General features: G+C 44.6%; 1 protein-coding gene across 1 annotated transcript; it reads left to right on the top strand.

Annotated features, from left to right (window-relative positions):
• Positions 1 to 313: 313 nt before the first annotated feature.
• Positions 314 to 7,872, top strand: LOC310961857 (26S proteasome regulatory subunit 4). The gene is made up of 11 exons (XM_083934132.1): positions 314 to 342; positions 845 to 898; positions 2,109 to 2,205; positions 2,591 to 2,715; positions 2,799 to 2,984; positions 3,183 to 3,311; positions 4,183 to 4,279; positions 5,607 to 5,796; positions 6,298 to 6,449; positions 6,677 to 6,831; positions 7,567 to 7,872. Exons 1-11 carry the CDS (start codon positions 340 to 342, stop codon positions 7,699 to 7,701), a joined length of 1,323 nt encoding a protein of 440 aa, XP_083790258.1. The 5' UTR covers positions 314 to 339; the 3' UTR covers positions 7,702 to 7,872.
• The last annotated feature ends 3,611 nt before the right edge of the window (positions 7,873 to 11,483 follow it).

Raw genomic sequence — 11,483 nt, 5'->3', positions numbered from 1 at the left:
AAATAAACTGAACTGAACTGATGTTTTTAACCATCGATAAACATCTTTGCAGGACACCATTGTGACCGAACAAGAGAAAAACAGGTGTTCAATTGTTTCAAGTTCTGTGAGACAGAAAAAACAAGGACTTACTTTAAAAACTGAACCTTTTCCGAAGAGTTTCAGCAGCAGGAAAAACGTTGTTCATTCATTTTAAACTGAATTTCTTTAAGGGGAAAAGGCCACAGCGAGTCAACGTTACAAAGTTAGCAGCGTGGTTACCGAGCGTTTCAGTCCTCCTCCTTTTTGTCCCTTAGTTGTGCCGTACCCTCTGACGTCACTCCAGAGCGACAAGCAACAATGGTAAGTGAGCAAGCAGTTTTCTCTGCGGCTCGTATATTTATAGATATTTATTTTACGAAAACGTATTATTCAGCAATACAGCATTACTCACGGTGGTTGAAACATTACCACCCGTGTTGTTATTCGGTTCTATGTTTTATTTGTGACGGAGCAAAAATATTAAAAGTGTTAAAGAGCCTGCTAGCCGGATGCTAGCTGCGTTAGCTGTTTTCTGTTGGTATCAGTCTTTTAGCCTAGCTCTTGTAAACTCGGTTATTCATGTTTGAGAGGTAGCACTTTTGCTATTTCATCAAGTGTCTGAGGCGTTTGTAATGGATTAAAGTTTGTCTCTCCAATAACTAAAGCTTAAGTGTTAATTAATAGTCGGTGTCCTGGCAGCTAACGCCGGCGACGTACGGTTTCTTTAACGTCACTGTAAACAGCTCTATGAAGGGAATTAACCGTCTATAACGGTCACAATTCACCCGTCGGTTGTATTGACACATATGTAATATTGTTTCAGGGTCAAAGCCAGAGTGGAGGCCACGGTCCCGGGGGAGGCAAGAAGGATGACAAGGTGAGAGTGACACATCTACACAACGTTAGTGTGTCTCAGCTTGTTTTGTGTGGCTGGCCGAACGGATCTTTCTTTCAGCCTACAAATATAAATGATGGTGTAATGTTTTGAGTCAATTTATGGTGTAAAACCAAAGTCTGACTTCTTATCTTTGTAACCGAATATCGTTTTTACAGTGTTACGTAGAGGTTGTAATAAAGGAGTGTATAATGGTTGTTCGCTGATCCTGATCTCTAGCTTCGCCCCAGGTGCATCTGCCAAAACACAGATGCTGACAACTCTTCTCAGTTTGACTGTTTAATAAGCTCAAGCAACAGTACAGGACATGGGCATAGCTTTGTGTGAGTGGTTCTGCCCCCCAATAAAAGGAAAACCACATTACATACACAAACATATACTGACATGTGCACCATAATATTTGCCTTTTTTAAACACACAGCTTTCTTTAGTTTATAAGCAGTGTAACTAATTAGTATAAACAGCACACCCTCATCTTAAATACAGAACAAATACGTAGCTACACATCCCCTTCTTGCTGACCAATTAACAATTATATGCTATTAAGTTAGCAAGTAGCCCCTAGCTAGGTGGCTATAATTATCAACTCATCTTAACTTATTATCAACAAAACGAAGGATAATGAACTAGCAACATCAAAATTACGACTTACGGGTCTCATGGACGCACGCACACAAATAAGATGTAACAGATTAGTCTCTGACTGGCAGTCTCCGCTCTCTCTCTCTCTCCTCTCGGCACTTTCTGCCGTCTTCAGTCTCGCTCCCAATGCACTGTGCACATCTGCCTATAAAAACCGCCACATGCCAAGAGTAAATAACGGCCTACGTCCCTTTCGTACAAACAGACTAATTTGTTTTTGCGTTTACATGAGTGGTCAAAAGGAGGCCAACAACGTCCTCTCTGCCCTTAGTCCAACACCGGGACACACTGGGAGCAGCTGGTTGTCCACATTAACATATAAAACCGATAAACCGTAATGCTCTGTTCCTTTCACTCTCTGACAAGCCAGCCATACTGGTCTACCGTATGCTTCATTAAATACATTATGTGAAGAGAGGAAAAAAAAGCACTTTTGTACCATATCTAGGCAAAAGACTTGCAGGGCTATTTTTGTGCAAAGGTTACAAACAAGTATCACACTGTAGGTGATGTGTTTCTGACGTGTCATCCCACTTTGCCCTAATTGAAGGATAAGAAAAAGAAGTATGAGCCTCCAATTCCCACCAGAGTTGGCAAGAGAAAGAAGAAGTCCAAGGGACCAGATGCTGCCAGTAAACTACCATTAGGTAAGGGACTGAAGGGGCAGTGGTGTGAAGATGGGTCTTATCTGTCTGTTAGCATGTCTCCGGTTTTGCAGCTGTTTTTCATGAGAAGCGTTCAGTTCTTGGGTCTCCTGCCGAGCTCTATTTCAGCTCCCTGGATAAAGCGTGCGATACTGTCGGGCCGTTATCACTGACATCCCTGGTAGTTAGATTGAAATACTATTAAAACTCCTTTTTTGGCATAATTGACTAAGAAAATAACACAAAGTAACACAATCTGATGTAAACGACGCAGGGATGAAAGCATGGTATGGACAGCCTTCAAGTTCAGTGAAACACACTGTTTGTGGTTGGATGAAATTGGTGTTTATCATTTTAAATGTACGCTTTTGTTTTGTTCGTCTTTCAGTCACCCCTCACACACAATGCCGTCTGAAGCTGCTGAAGCAGGAGCGGATCAAAGACTACTTGTTGATGGAGGAAGAGTTCATCAGAAACCAAGAGCAGATGAAGCCCCTGGAAGAGAAACAGGAGGTCAGCCCTTGTTACACATGTGCTTCGATTGCTTTTTTACTGTTGTTCTATTACCATAATCCTGCGCTTATCTTTTTTTACAGGAGGAGAGGTCAAAGGTGGACGACCTGCGTGGGACCCCCATGTCAGTGGGTACTCTGGAGGAAATCATTGATGACAACCATGCCATCGTTTCCACCTCAGTGGGATCAGAGCACTACGTCAGCATCCTGTCATTTGTGGATAAAGATCTTCTGGAGCCAGGCTGCTCCGTCCTGCTCAACCACAAGGTAATAGTTAGTGGGAATCCTTATTAAAGGACGCACTGACACTGTCCATTCGTACTGTGCCCAAGCACGCTTCACGGCTAAAATTTATTTTGCTTTCATCAACCTAGGTTCAGCAAGTATCCAACAATTCACCAAAACACTTAAAGGATCATTTTCAGGTCTTTGTCAAGTTGTCCTGTGTTTGTCTGTCACTCGTAGGTTCATGCTGTGATTGGTGTGCTGATGGATGACACCGATCCCTTGGTGACGGTGATGAAGGTGGAGAAGGCCCCACAAGAAACCTATGCTGACATCGGAGGACTGGACAATCAGATCCAGGAGATCAAGGTTTATACAGCATATAATGCATGCACTTCAACCTACAATGTAAAATGGTTCTGCGCCCTGAGCTGGCCACTGTTCAGCATGCTCACTGTGGAAGTGAAAGTCATAAGAGCTGGTGGCTTTGTCCCTTATAGAGAACCGGTAATGAATGACCGTTAACAGTAAAAAACTGCTAACATGGGTTTAAAAAATGCTAGGAAGAGAATCCTAGCTTTTCTATTGGAAGGGAAGCCTCATACAGGTGCTGTTTAAATAATTAGCTTATAATAATCAAATTGTCAACTGACAGTTTATTTCGGGTCTGCTACATGACAAACCTGTCTGCACTCCAGCTAGCTACCCGCGGCTGAGGCTGTGTGCACGATGAAATCATGACGGGGAAAACAAGAATGATTTTCTCTGAATTAAAAAACACTGAAGCTTATGACAAATTGCCAAAAACAAACCAACAAGATACAGCAGCAAGACTTGTGTTCCTCAGGCTGCCCTGTGCAGTCTACAGAAAACAAATGCACACCTGAAAGTACCTGTCCGTGCCAAGTGGATTAACAATGCCTACTCACGTAAAGTAAAACTCTGGCGATCCTAAACCAGTTCTGCACCACGGCAGCACGAGCAGCACGCGCGTTGATGCCGCTGGAGCATGGAGCATCTGGAGCATGGAGCCCCGGTAACAGGGTACAGTTCACCTGTATTCACTGCTCTTGCTGCTGTGGCACAAAGCCGGGTCCCTGGTGAAGGAAAAGGCACTTGAATTGGCCAGTAAATAGCAAAGCTGTCCATTTCATTAGGCTACTTTTATATGAATTTAGTAAATATACAATTGTCATGAGATGCTGACGTTGACAGTGCAGTTTTCTCTTGGTCTTAATAGGAGTCAGTGGAGCTGCCCCTCACACATCCAGAGTATTATGAGGAGATGGGCATAAAGCCCCCCAAAGGTGTCATCCTTTACGGCGCACCAGGCACAGGTGAGTGCTCTCATGAAACCTTTTACAAACCCGGACTCTCAAACTCTCAAAAAACCTCTTACACTTCTTACGGTCCACTAAAAACAATCAAGAAATAATAATAACACCCATTACTCTTTAAATATACTGATAAAAAAGAACCATGCACACTTATGCACATGTATGCATAACCTAAAGTTTCCAGTTCAATTAAACAAGTATGAAGTCTTTTTTTTCGAGTGAAATCCAGAAACAAAGTGTATTTACCCCAGACTGACATCACTGGCAAATTCCCTTTGGTCTTCAGAGACCTTTTTTTTCTAAAGGACACCACAGCAGGGAAGGTGAGACTGTCACCAGCCTCCTGCAGCCTTTCACTACTGCCACGAAAAAGTGCTCTACAGCCAGTGTTACACTGTTGTTATACTTCTAAAGTGCAGTTGTACATGCATTACATCATTTGCAATAAAACATGGTTATTATTACACTGCGGGTAGTCTGACCAAAGCCGTGTAGTTAGACATGGACCACTGCGATTGCCTTTGTGAACCTGTCACTGTACAGTGTCTGAAAAGGTCAGTTTACAAAGTTACAAATCACATCTATTCTTTACTGAATAAGTTCTCATTAACACAGGAAATTAAGGTTAAGGGAAGTGCACTTTGCTTCAGCTTGGCTGGGAATTACAATCAATCAAGTATCGCAAAGTGCCAAGTTACAGAGATGTACAGAAAAAGAGAAACATCAAATAAAATCAGGAGAAGAAAGTTAAAAGAACCCTCCCACCCCAACAGTCATGCACGGAGACATACACAAATATGTGTATGTTCATACACACATTCATACACACACACACACAGCCACGCTGACACACAGACACACACTCACACCTACACAAACACTAGCTGTCACTACAGAGACATGGCCGGGCAGCGAGACCTGAGGTACAGAGGAGGCTAGAGGAAGCTCCCTTTGGGGGGGCCAACCACACCGGGAGAGATCCCATCTGCACCAAGGTGCAGAGCCCTCTAGTCGCTCGGGCCGGAACCGTCCACGGGACAGCACCCCCCGCGGCCAGACCAGAGACAACTCCCAATCTGGCACAATATGATCTCTTAGTGCATGTATAAAGAACTGCACATCACTGTTACACACATAGTCAGTGTGTGGATGTTACTGGTCATATCTTTATTTATATAATAAAAACCAGCAGCAAACAACAACAGCTAACTTGTCTGTCGTCTCCCCCCCCCCCCCCCCCCCCTCTCTCTAATGGTGCTACCGTGATGCAGTTATTGTATTCTCATGCTAAAGGTGGCTAACAATAAATGTGTGTGTTATGCCCCAGGTAAGACACTGCTCGCCAAGGCCGTGGCCAATCAGACATCGGCCACCTTCCTGCGCGTTGTGGGCTCAGAGCTGATCCAGAAGTACCTGGGAGACGGGCCCAAGCTGGTCCGAGAGCTCTTCAGGGTGGCAGAGGAGCATGCACCCTCCATCGTCTTCATCGACGAGATTGATGCCATCGGCACTAAGAGGTACACAGACGTCTACTTGCACCTTTTATTTCCCGACTGAGAAGCTCAGAGCAGTGATAATGTATCACCCCTGGTGTCGGAGAGTCAGACGTGGAGGTGTTGGATTAGTCGGTGTGAAAACTGACTCCGCCTTGATATATAAGTTTTATTTTTATTCATTACCTCACAGCTTCAGCATCTAACTGAAAGTACTGTATACAAAGTGTAGCTGTAGCTGTCTTCCTCTCAGGACGTGACCTTAGACGACAGACGAGATTAATTTGTCGTTATTTTTAAAAGCAAAATCGTGAGGTTAACTCGTGTGAATAATAGCTGAGCTTGTAGATGTGACCAGGCTCTACCTCACATGGAAAAGGTGCCAAACAACTCAGTCAGATGAGGTTTTCACAACAAGACTGCATAATGGACGAGCTCAAAGTCCTGGGAGTCTGAGGATATAGGACCTTGTTGTGGACTCCATACGTTCCGAAGGTAAATGTGTGTTTCCTCTCTGTTGTGTAGGTACGACTCTAACTCTGGTGGTGAGCGGGAGATTCAGAGGACCATGCTGGAGCTGCTCAATCAGTTGGATGGCTTCGACTCGCGGGGAGACGTGAAAGTGATCATGGCCACCAATCGGATAGAAACCCTGGATCCAGCCCTCATTAGACCCGGTCAGTAGGAGTCTGTCGGGAACGGCTTCTGCCTGTCACTGTCGCACATTTACAGTATGTCTGATAGACACTGTATTCTGCGGAGTTCCTCCTCTGGCGCTAACAACTTAGTGGTCAGAGTACCTAATGGACAAGAGTCCAACGGATGCAATTGTAAGAAGCTCATCACAGCCGCAGTGTGTAAGCAGTTCATGACAACGTAGTTTCCTCTTCCTCCTCCTCCTCAGGGAGAATCGACCGTAAGATCGAGTTTCCACTGCCAGATGAGAAGACCAAAAGACGGATCTTCCAGATCCACACCAGCCGCATGACGGTAGCAGATGACGTCACCCTTGATGAGCTCATCTTAGCTAAGGACGACCTATCGGGAGCAGACATTAAGGTGAGAGTGAGACTTTTCCTCTGATCACAGGGGATGGATCCAAAATGCACTTGACACTTGGAGTTTTTGACCAGCTACATATCCTTAAGCTCAGAGAGGTTTGGAGAAATAATGGCCAGGCCAATAAAATGTGTCTTATTCCAACCATAGTCAAAACTTGCATACACTGCATAATGGCTAGGGCTAGAGTACTGTTATACTCAGACTAAACACAAGAGTGGATTAAGCAGCATGGTAGTGGAGATCTCTGCCTGTCGTCTTAATTTACACTGGCCTGGTTCTGTCACCACAGCCATTGATGGTGTGGGTTCAAAAGGTGTCGGCAGTAAACCACTGCACACTGTGGCTCAGCAGGAGGAGGAGAACTAGATGAATGATTGTAGCATCAACACTTCTTTGACTATGTCACATCCTCCGTGCAGAAAGATCTAATCCAAAGTTTCCTGTACGTTTAACGCTTTTCTCACTCACTGATCTCTGCTGCCCTCGTGTGGGATGTGACAGAATTACTCTGAGTGGGGTTTCAGCATTCTGTCGGATGCTTTAATGGTTACTTTAGCAGAGATTTTGTTCCTTCATCAATATTATCATAAAAATGTCAGTCAGTGAGTCATGTTTCCACGACTCAGTGTGTTTCTGCACTGCCTCTTTTCCTTTTACATAACTGTTTGTTAAAGCGAGAGTCTTAGCTGGACACTTGAATTCACCTGCTCTCCCTCTCACTGTGTCCTCCAGGCCATCTGCACAGAGGCAGGCCTCATGGCTCTGCGGGAGCGCCGCATGAAAGTCACCAACGAAGACTTCAAGAAGTCCAAGGAGAACGTCCTGTACAAGAAGCAGGAGGGCACGCCGGAGGGGCTCTACCTCTAACCCTTCAAACTTTACTGTTCCTCTCCCACTCACCCCCTCTCTATCTATCTATCGCTGTGTGGACGAGAAGAGGCAGCAGTTAAGTCGTCTGTCTCCCCAGAGAGAGTTTTGATATATTTTGTGCATGTCATGTCTGGCTCACCCCGCTCCCGTTACCAATACTTGGATTAAAATAAAAAAACACAAAAGGTCGTTGAGCGTTAGTCATGTTTCATCCATTTTGGCTCCAAGCAGCCCAAATGGTGTTTGTCCAGATGCGGCATCTATTATTAGATTCCTGTTTATTCAGTTCATCACTGTTCTGTCATATCTTGGGATAATTAATCACATGAATTATTCAACGAGTTGAGTCTGTGTTGTTGCCCTTAGTGTCACAAACCGAATCTGTTGTGTTAATATGCAAACTCAGTTTCATGGCATACTGTCTGAGGATGATATGTCTTTTATTTTGAAAACCCAGAGACGAGACAAAGGCCTGAAGGAATTGTCCGTACCTTCCCTCCTGTTTTAAAATAACTATTCATCACTAATTACTAGAATACTGCACGTGACTCCTACACACTTGGCAACAGTGCAGATGCACGCAACTAAATCTCAGGGTTACAGAATGTAAATAGCGCCTTTCTAGTCTTCTGACGACTCAAGGCGCTTTCACACTACTTGTCACATTCACACGGACATTCACAACTCGGGGTTCAGCGTCTTGCCCAAGGACACTTCGACATGCGGGCCGGGGGAGCTGGGGATCGAACCGCCGATCTCTCGAATGGAGGACGACCCGCTCTTTCCTAGCCGCCCTGTAATAAAACACCGTGACTACCTTTTCACTTTGACGCTGCCTCCAGGAGCAGAACGATGTCCTTACACTAAAGTTCAGTCGTACGTGTTTAAAGGGACTTCACGAGCGGCGGAGAAGTTCTAGTGAACGTTGGTTTGTGCGCGTGACGATTTATCTGTGGCAGTCTGTGATTGGATTTTGCTGTCTCCTATTCAAATCGGCTCTTACACTGTTACAGCGCCGTTAAGTCAGTGCAGCTAAGCTCCCCCTGCTGCAGCCTGACATGCGGAGAACAGCGGCGTTGATTTAATTCCTCTTGATGTGGAGCCGCGTGTAACTCAGTGCTCAGCAGAAAGTGGCCCCGTGCAGCAGGCGTCCAAACCACTTCTTAGGGCCGTCTCCGGGCTCCAGTGAGAACGGAGCTACTGCTGCAGCCCCCCTCCTCGGAAACACTCTCCTTATTAAATCAGTCACGCGTTTCAACCGCAGCTCGTACATCACAGCGCGTTCAGCGAATGGAATGGAAGGGGAGGGGGAAAGAAATACGTTTAAATCAAGCGTGGCGTGTTGGGTTGGGACTCTGGGAGGGTTACAAAGGAGAGGGGTGTGCGTTCTAATGAGGCGCTCGCCCCGTCAGCTCGAGGCGAACTGTGGGTCGGGTGTTTGTGAAGCGCCCCCGTGAGCACACAGATACTGATGGGGGATGATGGGCCAGGGCTGAACATGGTGTTGGCATTCTCTGAAATGTCACATCCACGTTATTGCTCATTCGGTGTGTGTGCAGATTGTGCTCAGCTTAAAAGCAAATAACGGCCTCGCATTCAAGGATTTAAATTCCCAAACACACGAGGGCAAATGTACCACATAGGTATATATGTATATATATATATATGTGTGTGTGCTGTTACAAGGTCTGTTTGTAAAGGATGGAAATACGGTGAAGATGAATTATTTACCTCTCAGATCCTTCACCAACCTATTTGTACAGTTTAAATTAATAATGAAGTGTCTCTAACGGATCCTTATGAGACAACTGGGTTCATTCATCCTACAGAAGAACCAAGATCCCTGAAGCAATTTCAGTCCAAAGCAACTGGACCAGGGCAGGGGTGGGCAAGTCCGGTCCTGGAGAGCCACTGTCCTGCATGCTTTAGGTTTCTCCCTACCCTCACACCTGAGTTGGTATGTAAACCTGCACTTTACTGGATCACTTTGAGACACCTGAGTTCCTGGACCCTGATGAGAGGACTGCAAACAGCCTGGACTCTCACTGAACTGCAGGGATTTGTGCTTAAATGTTCACGGAGATCTTAAACGTGTCAAATTAAGCAGTGTGTGTTTTTCTTTAGCGGCTCAAAGTCAAAGTCAGCTTTATTGTCAATTCTTCACATGAACGAGGAATCCAAATGTCCTTTCTCCCTCTCCCCTGCGTGGACTAGACACGACACAACGGTAAGTGACACAACGTGAATGATCTCACTGCTATGGTAACGACAGAAAGAATACAATAGTAATAATATTGCACGAGCAGGAGGTCGCTGCGTCTACACGCGCCGCCATCTTGAGTTTGAAACCCTTCTGCACATAAGGAGCAGAATAAGTGAAATAAAGAAGCTACAGCACTCGTCTGTAATACACCCAGCATCACTGCCGCAGCGTACGCACCACACACTACAAATAAGCAGTCTACAAATACAGTAAAGAACAAACCCTTCCCTGTTACACTCTGGTGATGAGACTACTGTATATGAACCCCGCCTGGGTCCAGACGTGACAGTCCACCCACTCAGCTGTCTGATACCAGGCTAATGTCACGTCTCTATCAGTCCAGATGACCTTTAATGTGTCTGTGACTCACAGATGTGTGCAGACCAACCTGATGCACTCTTAAATGCATGGATGGATTATTATAATTACAATATTAGACTCGCCCAAAGTGTCACAGGCCCCTCTGGCCTTCACCTGCAAAATGTTACAAAGACACACGTACCAACCATGCGAAATGACCACAAAGAGACACAAAACGACTACAAAGAGACACAAAACAACGACAAAGAGACACAAAATGACCACAAAGAGACACAAAATTACCACAAAGAGACACAAAACAACGACAAAGAGACACAAAATGACCACAAAGAGACACAAAATTACCACAAAGAGACACAAAACAATGACAAAGAGACACAAAATGACCACAAAGAGACACAAAATTACCACAAAGAGACACAAAACAATGACAAAGAGACACAAAATGACAATAGAGAAACAAACTGACCACAAAGAGACAAAACAACGACAAAGAGACACAAACTGACAACAAAGAAACAAACTGACCACAAAGAGACAAAACAACGACAAAGAGACACAAACTGACAACAAAGAAACAAACTGACCACAAAGAGACAAAACAACGACAAAGAGACACAAAATGACAACAGAGACACAAAATGACTACAAAGAGACACAAACTGACCACAAAGAGACACAAAACAATGACAAAGAGACACAAAATGACAACAGAGAAACAAACTGACCACAAAGAGACAAAACAACGACAAAGAGACACAAACTGACAACAAAGAAACAAACTGACCACAAAGAGACAAAACAACGACAAAGAGACACAAAATGACAACAGAGACACAAAATGACCACAAAGAGACACAAAATGACTATGAAGACACATAACATGACTACAAAGCGATAAAAACGATATAAAGAGGCACAATTCAACTACAAAGAAGCTCATAATGGTCATTTTATAGTCGTTTTGTGTCTCTTTGTGATCATTTTGTGTTTCTTTCCTAGCCCATCCGTGCCTTTAAGACTGTATACGGTTGATCTGCATCACCGTTGTGTCATTTACCACGAGATGCTGGAAAACCTTGCAATCGGATCTTGAAAGTGCTTGAATTTGAGCTTGGAAACTATTTACGAACCCTGAATTTAAACAAAACCAAAGCACTTTCCAAAGCTGCAAAACTCAACATTAAAACCCGCG

This window comes from Echiichthys vipera (assembly GCF_963691815.1).
Source record: "Echiichthys vipera genome assembly, chromosome: 19".
In the NCBI taxonomy this organism is placed as follows: domain Eukaryota; kingdom Metazoa; phylum Chordata; class Actinopteri; order Perciformes; family Trachinidae; genus Echiichthys; species Echiichthys vipera.
Note: the sequence above shows the minus strand (reverse complement) of the source record. Positions and strands in the feature narration are given on the sequence as shown.